This window comes from Salmo salar, chromosome 24 (genome assembly GCF_965601325.2).
Source record: "Salmo salar chromosome 24, fSalSal1, whole genome shotgun sequence".
In the NCBI taxonomy this organism is placed as follows: domain Eukaryota; kingdom Metazoa; phylum Chordata; class Actinopteri; order Salmoniformes; family Salmonidae; genus Salmo; species Salmo salar.
This window is the reverse complement of record NC_138314.1, coordinates 19,303,410-19,321,511: the sequence shown is the minus strand read 5'-3', so window position 1 is coordinate 19,321,511 and position 18,102 is coordinate 19,303,410. Positions and strand designations below refer to the sequence as shown.

Here is an 18,102-nt window from a genome sequence, read left to right as displayed (position 1 = left end):
ACATAGAGTTCAGATTTGTTCAATAATGTTGATTAATAATTTAAGATGATTAATAGTCAGTTTATCGTTCAAAATATTTGTACTTACTTGTTTCAAACCTGTGTAGAACTATAACAGTAATCGACCAATGAGAATTGAAATGTTAGTGAAATGTTCAATATTACCCACACACATGCCACAGCAGCAGATCCACCATAGAGAAAGAATGCCACAATGCATCGACAATCAGTTAAGCAGGCACATGCAGAGAAACAAAATGTCTTTGTGCCGTGTGATTTAAGACATACGGGTATAAACATGATCATAGAAAATTGTTTAGACAAATGGCATCTTGGTTGAACTGTTATTACATTTCTTGCGTGATCCTGGGGAAATAAGGAAGACTGTGTGAGGGATGTATGGGGAGGGAGGACCATCATGGTGAAGTGGGGTCTTCTCAATCCAAACAGATTGATCTGGTAGGGAATGAATGAGGCACCAGACTGTCTATTGCTCTATTTATACTGCTGTATTTAAACAGGCAGACCCATTCTGATCTTTTGGCCAATTAAGGGAACAAGAGCTGATCTAATTGGTCAAAAGACCAATTAGTAAAAAAGATCAGAAGTGGGCTGCCTGTGCAAACACAGCCAACCTGGCACTAACGTTCACACTTTGTCCTGATCTTGTTCACATTCTGATTGTGGTCTGATTGTCATCAGACCTTCCTGATCACCTCCGTAGGTAATTAGGCACACATTGTGTCTGTATATCAATCAAGGGTAAACAGATATGGTCAAATTATCACTGTGTTAAATCATCGTTATAACGGCCTCAAATTATTGACAGGTTGATTTATGGCATCAGTAATTGTCTTAAAATAAATAATTGTTTTTTCTTTTTGAAAGAATAGCTGTCAAATATTTTTCATACAGGGAGGCACCAGCTAATCTGTTCACAATGCGGACACAGTGGCAGGATGAGGCACTTTGGCTGCGTTTAGACAGGCAGCCCAATTCAACAACAACAAAAAATCCACTAATTAGTCTTTTGACCAATGACATCAGATCTTTTTCAAGATTGGTCAAAAGACCAATTAGATGAAAAAAATATCAGAATTGGGCTGCCTGTGTAAATGCAGCCATTGATGGGATTCAATTATCTGGCCAGGTTTACCCCGGTGGGAAGAGATTGCAGTCTGCTCAAAACAGAAGTGATGTAGCCTAGGCTAGATAAGGCACGTGGAGTAATGAGTAGGATTCTGTGTTTTTGCATGCAAAAGTGATCGCTTTTAATAACGCTTTTCTTGCCTTCCCAATGAAAACTAGTTTGAAAATTGTTACATATATTTTGGGAAAAAGAGCTGTATGTTTCTGGATGATACAGCATGCTTCCTTGTTGACAACATGGCCGAGCTACGCAGATTACTGTTCAATTTTTAGAAGGGCGCTCCTCCCTCATCGCTTTTGCCCGTTCACTTCACGGGCCATAGACCAGTGCACCGACGCTCAGGTTAACAGAACTCCCTCATTGTAATACAATATCTAGAAGCGACAAACCTTGATCAGATAGTGATTGGATCATATTGATCAAATCATAAAACTCGCATGTTAAAACACAAGGTTTGAACGAGGCTATTGTGAACCCTATGTTCTACAATCCTTAGTTAACCACCAAGTAATCTCATACATATATGAGATCATGCTATTCCTGTTCAATTTCCGACTCTAGGCACATTCCAGGGTGACTCTGAAAGCATTGCCCCAAATACACATAAACATGCAACAGGCATGGTAAATATGCAGTCAGTTGAGCTGGAGGGGCTTGTGGGGTAAAGCAATGCAGTTGTAACTGATACTGTAGTAGGCTACAAGTCACTGTCCATATGATATGGTTACCTTTTCTTTAAGTAGCACATAACTCAAAGGGCAACCCACAGTGATGTCTACAGAGAAATCCATGACTCTTTCTGTGCATCCTGACAGTGAAATTGGATAAGACAGTTTAGCACATCCAGCTAAAAGAAAACATGCACCCTTCTAACAATTAGTACATGGCTGCTCTTTAAAGCACTGTCCTGCTCCAGAGATACTGTATCAGTCAACTGGACATTGACACCTGGGGAATGTAAAGGTAGATACGTGCAAACATCAGTTAAACTCAGACACCTCTACACAAAGACAATCCCCATAGTTATCCTACTGGCAAATGCAGATATTACCAGAGGCCTTATAGTACATTTCCCTTTTTGCCTTAAATTTGCTGTTTCCCTGTTCTGACTCATGCCTCTGGAATAATCCTCCAGTAGAATTTGCTGTATGGTCACTGAAAAGGACCATTATTTACCAATGAGACGTTGGTATGACTTTTATGTCTGGTTGGTTGTATCGACGGGGAAATAGTATAAATGTACATAGGAATATATTACAAATAAAACTACCTGCACCCGTATCATATCAAGCCTCCACTCTGCACTTAAAAATGTTTCATTTCACGCTTATTGAAATGGCAATGCTGACCGAATTTGATCACATCAAAATGACCTTACCTGGCTGTAAAAATGTCCCAATACCTTGGCTATATACAGTATCAACATACTTTGTATTACTCCTGAAGTTTTAGACAGTTTTATTTTACCCATTCTTTGTGTTTCCATGTACAGTGTATAAAGTAAGTATGAAGAACAGAAATTAAATGTGTGGGTTCTTGTCTCTACATTCTTTTAATGGCAGGTGTAAGACTAGGTTTTTAACCTGTAACTGAAATAGTAAATATCTGATGCACACAGCGATGGTAAAGGATAATTATCCCCCCAAAAAATACTCTTATACTGAGCAAAAATACAAACGCAAACATGCAATAATTTCAAAGATTTTACTGAGCTACAGTTCATAAACTCAGCAAAAAAAGAAATGTAATCTCACTGTCAACTGTGTTTATTTTCAGCAAACTTAACGTGTAAATATTTGTCTGAACATAAGATTCAACTTCTGAGACATAAACTGAACAAGTTCCAGACATGTGACTAACAGAAATTGAATAGTGTGTCCCTGAACAAAGGGAGGTCAAAATCAAAAGTAACAGTCTGTATCTGGTGTGGCCACCAGCTGCATTAAGTACTGCAGTGCATCTCCTCATGGACTGCACCAGATTTGCCAGTTCTTGCTGGGAGATGTTACCCCACTCTTCCACCAAGGCACCTGCAATTTCCCAGACATTTCTGGGGGGAATGGCCCTAGCCCTCACCCTCTGATCCAACAGGTCCAAGATGTGCTCAATGGGATTGAGATCCGGGCTCTTCGCTGACCATGGCAGAACACTGACATTCCTGTCTTGCAGGAAATCATGCACAGAACGAGCAGTTTGGCTGGTGGCATTGTCATGCTGAAGGGTCATGTCAGGATGAGCCTGCAGGAAGGGTACCACATGAGGGAGGAGGTCTTCCCTGTAACGCACAGCGTTGAGATTGCCTGCAATGACAACAAGCTCAGTCCGATGATGCTGTGATACACAGCCCCAGACCATGACGGATCCGCCACCTCCAAATCGATCCCGCCCCAGAGTACAGGCCTCGGTGTAACTCTCATTCCTTCGACGATAAACGCAAATCCAACCATCACCCCTGGTGAGACAAAACCGTGACTCGTCAGTGAAGAACACTTTTTGCCAGTCCTGTCTGGTCCAGCGACGGTGGGTTCGTGCCCATAGGCAATGTTGTTGCCGGTGATGTCAGGTGAGGACCTGCCTTACAACAGGCCTACAAGCCCTCAGTCCAGCCTCTCTCAGCCAATTGCGGACAGTCTGAGCACTGATGGAGGGATTGTGCATTCCTGGTGTAACTCGGGCAGTTGTTGTTGCCATCCTGTACCTGTCCCGCAGGTGTGATATTCCGATGTACCGATCCTGTGCAGGTGTTGTTACACGTGGTCTGCCACTGCTGTCCGTCCTGTCTCCCTGTAGCGCTGTCTTAGGCGTCTCACAGTACAGATATTGCAATTTATTGCCCTGGCCACATCTGCAGTCCTCATGCCTCCTTACAGCATGCCTAAGACACATTCACGCAGATGAGCAGGGACCCTGGGCATCTTTCTTTTGGTGTTTTTCAGAGTCAGTAGAAAGGCCTCTTTAGTGTCCTATGTATTCATAACTGTGACCTTAATTGCCTACCGTCTGTAAGCTGTTAGTGTCTTAACGACCGTTCCACAGGTGCATGTTCATTAATTGTTTATGGTTCATTGAACAAGAATGTGAAACAGTCTTTAAACCCTTTACATTGAAGATCTGTGAAGTTATTTGGATTTTTATGAATTATCTTTTGAAAGACAGGGTCCTGAAAAAGGGGTGTTTCTTTTTTTGCTGAGTTTGTATTTCATTTGACTGATTTACTTATATTCTTTAGACTCTAATCTATGGATTTCACATGATTGGGCAGGGGCCCAGGTGTGGATGGGCCTGGGAGCCATAGGCCCACCCACTGGGGAGCCAGGCCCAGCCAATCAGAATGAGTTTTTCCCCACAAAAGTGGCTTTATTACTGACGACCCCACAGGTTAAAAAGCCGGATGTGGAGGTCCTGGGCTAGCATGTGGTCTGCGGTTGTGAGGCTGGTTGGACGTACTGCCAAATTATCTAAAATGACATTGGAGGTGGCTTATGGTAGAGAAATTAACATTATATTATCTGGCAACAGTTTTGGTGTACATCCTGCAGTCACAGCAGGCCGATTGCATGCTCCCTCAAAACTTGAGACATCTGTGGCATTGTGTTGTTACAAAACTGGACATTTTAGAGTGGCCTTTTATTGTTCCCACCTGTGTAATGATCATGCTGTTTAATCAGCTTCTTGATATGCCACACCTGTCAGGTGGATGGATTATCTTGACAAAGGATAGAATGCTCACGAACAGGGATGTAATCAAATCTTTGCACAAAATGTGAGCTAAATAAGCTTTTTGTGCATATGGAAAATTTTGGGGATCTTGTCTTTCAGTGCATAAAACACAAGACCAGTACTTTACATGTTGCATTTATATTTTTGTTCAGTGTACATGGTAAAAAACTATAAAGTAAACAGCATTACACAGTTGACTTGGGTTTTTGGGTTCAGTTTGAATGCATGTATAATGGGATTGAATAATAAAACATTGACAGTCAGGCCGTCATGACCATTCTGAAGTTGCATTCAGAGAAAGTCCAAAGTGAATTGTGATGAAAGGTTGCTGGTCAAGTAAAATCTAAATGTTATTACATTTAATATGAGCAATTAAATGTAAAGTCTGGCCAAACTTTATTTAAAGTGTGACCAAACATCATATGATTGAGTCACAGTACAGTCATCGATATGCACAGAAAGGGTTGTTTTTCACTTTCATTTTCAATACATGTAGTGATCATGTCACAGCCAAATATTCACTGGAGTTTTATTCTCCTGTCCCATCTATACAGAATAGTATAAATGGCTCCTTCCTCCTTTCTACCATAACATTGGCATCAGGGGTGATCCTCTACCTGTTCCATCCTAGTTTCTTCTGAAAGGAGTTTCTGTCTCCCTTTGTGGCTTGCTGTGACAAGATTGGAGGGTATATATATATATTAGGTAGGCATTTTTGGGGGGTAGAGGAAAACATTTTATTTTAACCCCCAAAAGCACACACAGCTACGTGGCCTTTGATGGTTTTCCATTTACCTTGTTGATCTCTTTGTGTCTCTCTTTACTGACAATCTCTTCAATGATCTCTCCTTCTCCCCTTATCAGCCTGAAAAACAAAGGTAATATAATTTTACTTTATACACAAGGAATAAAAACCAGCACAAACCCAGCCCATATAGGAATAGAGAGAAACTACTGAGCCATAGATGCCTTGGGAACATTCATGTTGTCTATAGCGTTGGTGTACCTGGTGCGTCCAGTCTCAGGATCTACCACCCTGCGGATGACACTCTGCTTAGCCTCACTCCTCCTTCGTTAGGGGCCTCTTGGTGGATAGCCTGGCTTTCTGCTCATCTGTCATTGCTAAAGAATGGACAAAACAAAAGATCCATCTGCTCAGCTTTATGTTTGGCTTTATTTTCCATTCCTTGTTGAGCTAGGTAACAAAGAAACATCCAATAATTGACAACATATGACAAAATGCTATTGCTCGCCTGAGGTAGTGTGGTCTATAGCTTATGAGATAATCTATCTACTGAGAGTTTATCTGTATTTTTCGTAGCTGTTTACATACCACCACAGACTGAGGCTGGCACTACGACAGCATTGAGGCTTCTTAACAGCTTCTACCCCCAAGCCATAAGACTCCTTAACATCTAGTCAAATGGCTATCCAGACTTTGCATTGCCCCCCCCCCCCCCAATTACACTGCTGCTAGTCTTTGTTTAATAACTCTACATACATGTACATATTACCTCAACAAACCAGTGCGCATCCCACTGTATATATAGTCTTGCTATTGTTATTTTACTGCTGCTCTTTAATTACTTGTAACTTTTGTTTCTTATTCTTATCTGTATTTTTTGAAACGGCATTGTTGGTTAGGGGCTCGTAAGTAAGCAATTCACTGTAAGGTCTACATCTGTTGTATTCGGCGCATGTGATTAATAAAATTTGATTTGAACATGTGAGACAGCTACAAGTCTAAACTCAACAGCTGGCGCAAATTCCCAATCGATTTCATTAACCATACCTGGTCCGTGATCTTCTGTGCTATCACCAGTCTGCCACAGCTCCAGGAAGGGCTGGGGGCACTGCCTAGAGGCTGAGGGGGGTCTGGAGGGGGCATCACATCTACAAGCAGGGATGCTCTGCTTTCTTCCAATTGCTTTAACTTCATATTTTTTCTTCTTCTCCAATTTCATCTCTTTCTTCAACTTTCTTTTCTTTTTTAACTTCTTGAATTTTTTTCATTTTTTCCTCCCTCTTGGCCTTTTCATCACTTGAGGAGGACGATGAGTATGAAGAGCTTGACAAGGAAGATGAGGAACTTTTCATTTTTTCTTCCCTTCTTTCCCAGCTGAAGCAGACAAAGGTATAACAAAGGTACACTGTCAGCATTGATAATAAAATGCATTGCCATATTGTCTGACACATTAGATAATAGATATGTCTGTGTGGGGATGTGCATTGTCTGAAGCACTACACATTGTTGAACACGAAGTTGAATTGCATTTAATTCTACGTCGGTTAGAAATGAGCGTTTGTAGACCCACTTCCTCGCTTACCTCATTCAAAATAAAAGTCCTGTACGTGCGCCATAGGTGGAATAACTTGTGGGGGACTTTTATTTGGACATCAGGTAAGCAGAGAGGACGTGGGTCTACAACATACCAACGTTTGGAAAGTCAGTTTAATAATACGTTACTTTAGATAGTTTGACAAAAATTCCCCCGTTTTAATGACCAACCGTCCTAGTAAGTTGAAATGGAATTGTTATCAACTTCTGGCTTCCCACGGACTGTTTTTGTACAACCCAATACAAAAAGGAGGAACTCTAGCAGCTATACACATTCCAGTGTGACTGTTTAACGTTACCTGCCTTCTACTACTATTAATGATGATTTAATAATCGAGTGACGAAAACCTTGGTTCTTGCTGAGAGAATGTGAGGCTTTCTTTAAAGGGGTCGGACTTGCACTGCTGCTGGACGAGGATGAAGAGGAACGTCTTCGCTTTTTCTTTTTGGATGTTTTTTTTCTTCCTCTGCCTTGTCTGCTCGTATCAGCGGAACTGTCGCGCGATCTACTGCGGCCCATGGTCGAAAATTTATGCTAACGTTAGGTCAATGAATTAGTCGTATGTCTCTAAAAAAAATGCCGATGTTTCTAGAAATAAATGGAGAAATACAAAACATGTCCACTCCAACAAAAACAAAAAATTGATTGTGCAACTGTTTTTATTCCCCGATGCTTTTCCGGATCTTTAGGAAGTATGTCTGCTTCCTGTTACGGTCATCTTGCACACTGATCATATACTGCTCCAAAAAATAAAGGGAACACTTAAACAACACAATGTAACTCCAAGTCAATCACACTTCTGTGAAATCAAACTGTCCACTTAGGAAGCAACACTGATTGACAATAAATTTCGCATGCTGTTGTGCAAATGGAATAGACAACAGGTGGAAATTATAGGCAATAAGCAAGACACCCCCAATAAAGAAGTGGTTCAGCAGGTGGTGACCACAGACCACTTCTCAGTTCCTATGCTTCCTGGCTGATGTTTTGGTCACTTTTGAATGCTGGCGGTGCTTTCACTCTAGTGGTAGCATGAGACGGAGTCTACAACCCACACAAGTGGCTCAGGTAGTGCAGCTCATCCAGGATGGCACATCAATGCGAGCTGTGGCAAGAAGGTTTGCTGTGTCTGTCAGCGTAGTGTCCAGAGCATGGAGGCGCTACCAGGAGACAGGCCAGTACATCAGGAGACGTGGAGGAGGCCGTAGGAGGGCAACAACCCAGCAGCAGGACCGCTACCTCCACCTTTGTGCAAGGAGGAGCAGGAGGAGCACTGCCAGAGCCCTGCAAAATGACCTCCAGCAGGCCACAAATGTGCATGTGTCTGCTCAAATGGTCAGAAACAGACTCCATGAGGGTGGTATGAGGGCCCGACGTCCACAGGTGGGGGTTGTGCTTACAGCCCAACACCGTGCAGGACGTTTGGCATTTGCCAGAGAACACCAAGATTGGCAAATTCGCCACTGGCGCCCTGTGCTCTTCACAGATGAAAGCAGGTTCACACTGAGCACGTGACAGACGTGACAGAGTCTGGAGACGCCGTGGAGAACGTTCTGCTGCCTGCAACATCCTCCAGCATGACCGGTTTGGCGGTGGGTCAGTCATTGTGTGGGGTGGCATTTCTTTGGGGGGCCGCACAGCCCTCCATGTGCTCGCCAGAGGTAGCCTGACTGCCATTAGGTACCGAGATGAGATCCTCAGACCCCTTGTGAAACCATATGCTGGTGCGGTTAGCCCTGGGTTCCTCCTAATGCAAGACAATGCTAGACCTCATGTGGCTGGAGTGTGTCAGCAGTTCCTGCAAGAGGAAGGCATTGATGCTATGGACTGGCCCGCCCGTTCCCCAGACCTGAATCCAATTGAGCACAACTGGGACATCATGTCTCGCTCCATCCACCAACGCCACGTTGCACCACAGACTGTCCAGGAGTTGGCGGATGCTTTAGTCCAGGTCTGGGAGGAGATCTCTCAGGAGACCTTCCGCCACCTCATCAGGAGCATGCCCAGGCGTTGTAGGGAGGTCATACAGGCACGTGGAGGCCACACACACTACTGAGCCTCATTTTGACTTGTTTTAAGGACATTACATCAAAGTTGGATCAGCCTGTAGTGTGGTTTTCCACTTTAATTTTGAGTGTGACTCCAAATCCAGACCTCCATGGGTTGATAAATTGGATTTCCATTGATTATTTTTGTGTGATTTTGTTGTCAGCACATTCAACTATGTAAAGAAAAAAGTATTTCATAAGATTATTTCTTTCATTCAGATTTATGATGTGTTGTTTAAGTGTTCCCTTTATTTTTTTGAGCAGTGTATAATTTTATGAGCCGCCTATAATAAGGCCAGAGTATTTTGGCTAACAATTGTCAGAATATTTTTTCTTATTATTAATAGGACTGATATGACATCAAGATTTATATCATACTCAAAACTATTTATCACCTCCTCTAAGGGTTGAAATAGAGGGTTACAATTATTGAATGATGTGATATATCTTATACAATGGAAATAGAACGGCCTACCTGTAAATCTTTGCAATAGAGATTATATATCATAGTAAGACTGATGTGTGTCTGTTGCAGAGCTATGTTATAAGCACCTGTTCACCCCCCAAAAAACCACAACATGGCAATACAGTAATGAAGTCCATCCATTTGCAATAACATTTTATTTAAAAATTATATTTACAAAGGTATTTTTGAAACACTGTAAATGTAAAGCTTATAGACTTGTTTTTTCTAACATTTCATAACTCTAGCCCTTAATCCTCTTAACTCACAGTGCTTGTGTGATCTAAAGGGTATTGTGGAGATAGACATAACTGTCTATTTCTTGCCGGTCTCCATTGCACTTTTTAATGCTTTTAACATATTTGACAAATGAACGCAGAGAAATAAATAAACAGGTTGTTCAAATTCACCTAAAACCAAAGGGTCTCATAGAAAGTACATTAAAAAAAATAATACAGTGGCTTGCGAAAGTATTCACCCCCTTGGCATTTTTCCTATTTTGTTGCCTAACCCAACCTGGATTTTTTTTTCATTTGAGTTACACAACATGCCTACCACTTTGAAGATGCAAAATATTTTTTATTGTGAAACAAACAAGAAATAAGACAAAAAAAGAAAAAACTTGCACATGCATAACTATTCACCCCCCCAAAGTCAATACTTTGTAGAGCCACCTTTTGCAGCAATTACAGCTGCAAGTCTCTTGGGGTATGTCTCTATAAGCTTGGCACATCTAGCCACTGGGATTTTTGCCCATTCTTCAAGGCAAAACTTCAAGTTGGATGGGTTCTGCTGGTGTACAGCAATCTTTAAGTCATACCACAGATTCTCAATTGGATTGAGGTCTGGGCTTTGACTAGGCCATTACAAGACATTTAGGTGTTTCCCCTTAAGCCACTCGAGTGTTGCTTTAGCAGTATGCTTAGGGTCATTGTCCTGCTGGAAGGTGAACCTCTGTCCCAGTCTCAAATCTCTGGAAGACTGAAACAGGTTTCCCTCGAATTTCCCTGTATTTAGTACCATCTGTCATTCCTTCAATTCTGACCAGTTTCCCAGTCCCTGCTGATGAAAAACATCCCCACAGCATGATGCTGCCACCACCATGTTTCACTGTGGGGATGATGTTCTCGGGGTGATGAGGTGTTGGGTTTGTGCCAGACATAGCCTTTCCCTTGATGGCCAAAAAGCTACATTTTAGTCTCATCTGACCAGAGTACATTCTTCCATATCTTTGGGGAGTCTCCCACATGACTTTTGGCGAACACCAAACCAAGCAATGGCTTTTCTCTGGCCACTCTTCCGTAAAGCCCAGCTCTGTGGAGTGTACGGCTTGAAGTGGTCCTATGGACAGATACTCCAATCTCCGCTGTGGAGCTTTGCAGCTCCTTCAGGGTTATCTTTGGTCTCTTTGTTTCCTCTCTGATTAACGACCTCCTTTCCTTTTCCGTGAGTTTTGGTGGGCGGCCCTCTCTTGGCAGGTTTGTTGTGGTGCCATATTCTTTCCATTTTTGAATAATGGATTTAATGGTGCTCCGTGGGATGTTCAAAGTTTCTGATATTTTTTTATAACCCAACCCTGATCTATACTTCTCCACAACTTTGTCCCTGACCTGTTTGTAGAGCTCCTTGGTCTACATGGTGCCGCTTGCTTGGTGGTATGCCTTGCTTAGTGATGCTGCAGACTCTGGGGCCTTTCAGAACAGGTGTATATACTGAGATCATGTGACAGATCATGTGACACTTAAATTGCACACAGGTGGACTTTATTTAACTAATTATGTGACTTCTGAAGGTAATTGGTTGACCCAGATCTTATTTAGGGGCTTCATAACAAAGGGGGTGAATACATATGCATGCACCACTTTTCAGTTTGTAATTTTTTAGAATTTTTTGAAACAAGTTATTTTTTAAATTTCATTTCACCAAATTTGGACTATTTTGTGTATGTCCATTACATGAAATCCAAATAAAAATCAATTTAAATTGCAGGTTGTAATGCAACAAAACAGAAAAAACGCCAAGGGGGATGTAGTAGCTGAATGGCTGAGTTGTATTAGTCTGAAATGGTAATAGTCTGAAATGGCGGGCGGAGATTATAAAAGTGGAAGGTACCAGCAAGTTGAGAATCCTAAAGCAATCACGTTTCGATCTTTGTCTGTGTGCACTGGAGTTCGCCGAGTTGCTCAGAGTAAAAAGGGAAGGGGTGGCGGGATGGAATGTGTCACTTGATGGAGTAAGTTATGGCCTGTTATGAAGAGGCTACCATGCGGATCCTCTCAGCGGGAGTCAGCAGGAGGTTCTTAGCTGCCTTGATTGTGTTCTTCATAAGCATGGCCACTGTCATGGGTCCTACTCCTCCAGGCACTGGGGTAATGAAGCTAGCCTTTTGTCTCACACCTACACAGGGAGAGATAAAGGGTGAGTGTTGCAAAGAAAATGTGTGTAAGAACACAGTAGGTGTCAGGATAAATGTAAAATAAGACAAATTGTGAAGTCTGTCTAGATTAGAAACTCCTACCTTCAAAATCCACGTCCCCTACAAGTCTGTCCTTGCCAGTCACATGGTCATGCACTCTGTTTATTCCAACATCAATAACGACTGCTCCTTCTTTGATCATGTCTGCGGTGATGAGGTTTGGAATCCCTGAGATTAGGAGAGGGTTTAGAGTGAGATCAGTTTATAAGAGACCCACCCAAGACAACCTCCTCAAGAGATACAAAAATAGCTCTATAAACTTACAAGAATATGCTTACAGATATGCAGAATAAGAGAGACAGGTATTAGACAAGGTAAAGATATATCTTCAGTAGGAGGAGAGGATCCATACCTGCAGCAGCAACAACGATGTCTGCAATTCTTGTGTGCTGACGAAGCTGTTCCTTTGGTGTGTAACGGTGAGAGATAGTGACCGTGGCATCACCTGCAGAACCAAAAAATAAGTAAATGCCAGGGCCAAGATCCACAAATTCCCTTTCAACTTCAATATTTCAACTTCAATATTTCAACTTTAAGTGAAAACCCTGTATTGTCTCTATTACCCATTGTTAATCTACCTTCACATACACCCTATTACTGTAGGCCCTAGTTATCCTGACATCATTACTCACCCCCTGGCCTCTCATGGCGTCCATCAGAGTGCAGCAACATGGCAATGGGCATGCCCACATTCTTGGAGCGTCCCGCTACCACAACATTCTTTCCAAGGGTAGGAATTCCTGGGAACCGGAGATAAACAGTCAGTGACAGAGTTGACACAGTCTAATTCCATTCATATAACAGAGGGAGGTGAGAGATTCCTCCCACTACCTCACCTGTGCGTTTGATGATTTCCCAGACTCCCCAGGGAGTGGCGGGCAGCATGGTGGACTGGTCCAGGCACATGCGGCCCACATTGACCACATGGAAGCCGTCCACATCCTTGTCGGGGGACACAGCATTACAGATGCGCCGCTCGTCAATGTGTTCTGTGAGAAGACAATGAGAGTGATGGTTACAAGTCAACATATACATGGATGTTGTACAGTAAATAGGCCAAATCATTCAAGGATATGCCCATAATAGCCATAAATACTCAAAACAACAGCTTCAAACTGTCATTCCTTCTTTGTCCCTACCCATATGCACTTTCCAAAGCAATGCCTCGCCACCTCGCTCTAAAGCCACTACTTACCTGGCAGAGGCAGTTGCACCAGCAGGCCGTCCACCCGGTGGTCTGTGTTGAGTTTGTAGATCAGGTCCATGAGTTCATCCTCAGAGATACAGGAGGGCTTCAGGATGGTCTCACTGCTGATACCTGCAGAGAAGAAAAAGAGAGAGGAATTATGAGCCCATTATATCCCCAACGAATATGAGCAGTGCCATAGATGAATGGAGACCAGGAAGAAAAAGGGAATTAGAGAGCAACACTGAAGAGTCATAGCCTTCATAAAATTGTTTCAAAGTCATGTATGTACAAGTCAAACTGATGTATGTACACTGCTGTGTAGAGTTCAGCTCCAGCACAGATAAGTAAAGTATTGAGTGTGTGTGGTTACATACCAACATCAGCTGCAGCCCGGGTCTTATTCAGGACGTAGGAGTGACTGGCTACATTATCTCCTACAAGGACCACGCTCAGGTGGGGTCTCCTGTTGCCAGTGGAGACCCACTGTTCCACATCGGTCCTGGCCTCCTCCCGGATCTGACGGGCCAACTTCCTGCCTGAGATGACCACAGCTTCCTGTCTTTAGAATCGGAGGCAGATGTTAAAGGACAGCAGAACATATAAACAGTCAGGGGAAAGTATACACTGTGGTGGGCACATGACTTATAGTTCTGCAGACTAGTTGTCAATCCCAAAGTGAGAGTGCATGGCATTCAACCAGCAAGGTGTGCCGCCATAAGCCAGCGATGGCCAAGTACAGTCACACCAAGTACAGGGCTCCTGGGTTACCCATGCATGAGGAGTATGGCGGCTAAAAATAGCAAGACATGAGTTACAATGTGGCTCAGGCTATTTAAGAAACGTATTGGAAACCCCGGGCTTCAAGTCAACTGGTTGGCCTTAGTGTGGAGTGCAGGGTGGGTGAATATGAAACCTGAATGCTGCTCTATTCACATTCATGTCCAATGTGTTAAACTAGATAGCAGTGCTTATGTAATAGCATGCACACAGAGGAGTAATAACTGAGGAGTAATGAGCCATCCACAGTGATGTAACCATCCCTTGATTCTGCCACAAGTAATTAAAGACCCATAGACACATTCAACTCTTCTATGGGGGCAGGATAGCAGGTCCTGGAGGAGACTCCACTACGGCATGACATTTGGCAACAACACCCCCACTGCCCAGCTTCCAACATGCACAGAGAGCATGAACATAATGTTTTAGACAAAGTATTTTTGGACAACCTTATTTGAAATGTGTTGAGTTCTCAGCAAACAGTTGACAACTGACAATGTTAATGAGTAGTTAACCTCTGACAGGATAAAGTACATGAGTGACCATCACAAGCAATTGGAGAATGCAAATGCAGAGCGGACTCAATAGGCCTTAACCTAAGAATTCACCTTTGACAAAAATGCATATACTTTTCTCACTTTGCTGCCTTTCCTCCCAGACCAGTTCTACTTCACATAGTACCAGTACCATGATAGGACAAGGATTTGCAGCAGCCCCAAATAATTAAGATTGTTAACTTTGAACTAGAAGCCAAGCCAATGTGTTTTAACATGTTTCCCAGTTATGGATGGATCAGCAAGGCTGTGCCAACTCTGTTCCCAAGTATGGGCTTTGTCTTGATGAACGGTTGAAATGTAGCCCCAACAGCCCTCAAACTCAACTCTGCATGTTTTCATTGTTCCCCTCTAGTCAGTGACTGATTTAAACCTGTGACACCAGGTGTGTGCAATTCATTACCAGGTAGAAGAGAAAACCAGCAGGCTCCAAACCTCTAGGGTAAGAGTTGAGTATCCTTGCCCAACAGGTTTGCCTTCATGTAACTTGTAATATACATGTAACTCAAGTATACAAGGTCTGTGTTGTTATGGTTTTATAAACTAGTGTAAGGGTTTAAAAAAAATACTGTCCTATGTTGACCATAACCTACTACTCAAATGCATCATGAATTTGCATGCTCCAAAAGAGACTCATCTGTGCTAGATTAAAAGTGGCTAAATCAGTTGTGATGTAAATCATGTGCATAGTCACACGTGGTTTATGTTTCTGGGTGACTGGGTGGAACATTACTTTGCCATAAGGAACGTGCTGCATTATTAAGGCATGCCTCAAATAAAACAGGGGTTCTTGGAATTAATCGAATACGTTTAGGCAAACAGTTACAGCACATAATAGTCTGCAAAAGCCAGTTTTAAACACACAGGACATGAGAATACTGATCACTTTGGTTGGTGACAACGTTCCCCCATTGGGAACTTGCCTGCCTACAATACACACAATGCAAGTGCTCTGTGCGATTTCATCAGCCATGCAGAATTGCAGTGATAAAAGGCATAACGTTAGAGGGCGTATTACGAAGATCATTGATTCAATATCGCTCTTCGCTACAATGTATCATTTAAAATGTTACATAACGTTGTCATCAAAGCACAACCAGAAACGTTGTATCCGCAGAGACATCAGGTAACAGTGTACAGGATAGAAAACAAACATAAGGGAAAGTGTCGAGCTATGGGTAACGTTAAATATCATTGACAAGGAGAAAATACCGGGTAGGCTACCTTCCAAAAAGAAGAAGCATTTTTCATAACGAAAGAAAGTAACCTATCATAGTCCTCCAAGACAGATAAGCAATCTATTTGATATCTCAATGTTAATACATACCTTGATGCGGACATATATAGACTGCACACTTGATGCTTAGATTGCTGGCAGAATTTTCTCAGAGCTCTCAGCGTTGCCATGTTTACTGATCTTGATAAGTAATCCACAAATGAGTTAAAGAAGAGAGGAGCGAGGGAGACTGGAGGAAGTAAACCCGGTCTGAAAGAGCACCGCCTGTAAGGAAGTTAGAGAAGGCTCGAGATGTTTTAAAGGCTCATGTCCCCCTCCAGCGCTGGCTGCTGGCACTGAGCATATTGTCAATACGTCAGTTTCTGGGCATGGGCCGCACCTCTAAATGGGTCCTTCTATTAACCAGGTAGGCAAGTTGAGAACAAGTTCTCATTTACAATTGCGACCTGGCCAAGATAAAGCAAAGCAGTTCGACAACATACAACAACACAGAGTTACACATCTAGTAAAACAACACACAATCAATAATACAGTAGAAAAATAAGACTATATACAATGTGAGCAAATGAGGTGAGATAACGGAGGTAAAGGCAAAAAAGGCCATGGTGGCAGAGTAAATACAATATAGCAGGTAAAACACTGGAATGGTAGATTGGTAGTAGAAGAAAGTGCAAAGTAGAAATAGAAATAATGGGGTGCAAAGGAGCAAAATAAATAAATACAGTAGGGGAAGAGGTAGTTGTTTGGGCTAAATTATAGATGGGCTATGTACAGGTGCAGTGATCTGTGAGCTGCTCTGACAGCTGGTGCTTAAAGCTAGTAAGGGAGATAAGTGTTTCCAGTTTCAGAGATTTTTGTAGCTCATTCCAGTCATTGGCAGCAGAGAACTGGAAGGAGAGACGGCCAAAGGAGGAATTGGCTTTGGGGGTGACCAGAGAGATATATCTGCTGGAGCGCGTGCTACAGGTGGGTGCTGCTATGGTGACCAGTGAGCGGAGATAAGGGGGGACTTTACCTAGCAGGGTCTTGTAGATGACCTGGAGCCAGTGTGCTTGGCGACGATTATGAAGCGAAGGCCAGCCAACGAGAGCGTACAGGTCGCAGTGGTGGGTAGTATATGCGGCTTTGGTGACGAAACGGATGGCACTGTGATAGACTGCATTCAGCTTGTTGAGTAGGGTATTGGAGGCTATTTTGTAAATGACGTGGCCAAAGTCGAGGATTGGTAGGATGGTCAGTTTTACGAGGGTATGTTTGGCAGCATGAGTGAAGGATGCTTTGTTGCGAAATAGGAAGCCAATTATAGATTTAACTTTGGATTGGAGATGTTTGATGTGAGTCTGGAAGGAGAGTTTACAGTCTAACCAGACACCTAGGTATTTGAAGTTGTCCACATATTCAAAGTCAGAACCGTCCAGAGAAGTGATGCTGGACAGGCGGGCAGGTGCAGGCAGCGATCGGTTGAAGAGCATGCATTTAGTTTTACTTGTATTTAGGAGCAGTTGGAGGCCACGGAAGGAGAGTTGTATGGCATTGAAGCTCGTCTGGAGGGTTGTTAACACAGTGTCCAAAGAAGGGCCAGAAGTATACAGAATGGTGTCGTCTGCGTAGAGGTGGATCAGAGACTCACCAGCAGCAAGAGCGACATCATTTATGTATACAGAGAAAAGTGTCGGCCCAAGAATTGAACCCTGTGGTACCCCCATAGAGACTGCCAGAGGTCCGGACAACAGGCCCTCCGATTTGACACACTGAACTCTATCAGAGAAGTAGTTGGTGAAACAGGCGATGCAATCATTTGAGAAACCAAGGCTATTGAGTCTGCCGATGAGGATGTGGTGATTAACAGAGTCAAAAGCTTTGGCCAGGTCAATGAATACGGCAGCACAGTATTGTTTCTTATCGATGGAGGTTACGATGTCGTTTAGGACCTTGAGCGTGGCTGAGGTGCACCCATGACCAGCTCTGAAACCAGATTGCATAGCGGAGAAGGTGCGGTGGGATTCGAAATGGTCGGTAATCTGTTTGTTGACTTGGCTTTCGAAGACCTTAGAAAGGCAGGGTAGGATGGATATAGGTCTGTAGCAATTTGGGTCTAGAGTGTCCCCTCCTTTGAAGAGGGGGATGACAGCAGCTGCTTTCCAATCTAT

At 43.0% G+C, this 18,102-nt stretch overlaps 2 protein-coding genes across 2 annotated transcripts; both read right to left on the bottom strand.

Annotated features, from left to right (window-relative positions):
• Positions 1-140: 140 nt before the first annotated feature.
• Positions 141-7,882, bottom strand: LOC106585271 (ADP-ribosylation factor-like protein 6-interacting protein 4). The gene is given in 6 exon segments (XM_045707089.2): positions 141-5,539; positions 5,665-5,734; positions 5,876-5,932; positions 5,934-5,991; positions 6,662-6,988; positions 7,556-7,882. Coding segments are annotated over 5 exon segments (414 nt in total). The 5' UTR covers positions 6,834-6,988; positions 7,556-7,882; the 3' UTR covers positions 141-5,482.
• A 1,967-nt stretch (positions 7,883-9,849) lies between these two features.
• LOC106585270 (bifunctional methylenetetrahydrofolate dehydrogenase/cyclohydrolase, mitochondrial) lies at positions 9,850-16,298 on the bottom strand. Its single transcript, XM_014171313.3, has 8 exons — positions 16,043-16,298; positions 13,759-13,943; positions 13,391-13,513; positions 13,032-13,184; positions 12,828-12,935; positions 12,548-12,640; positions 12,238-12,363; positions 9,850-12,116 (listed from the first exon to the last, which is right to left on the bottom strand). Exons 1-8 carry the CDS (start codon positions 16,120-16,122, stop codon positions 11,968-11,970), a joined length of 1,017 nt encoding a protein of 338 aa, XP_014026788.2. The 5' UTR covers positions 16,123-16,298; the 3' UTR covers positions 9,850-11,967.
• Positions 16,299-18,102: the final 1,804 nt, after the last annotated feature.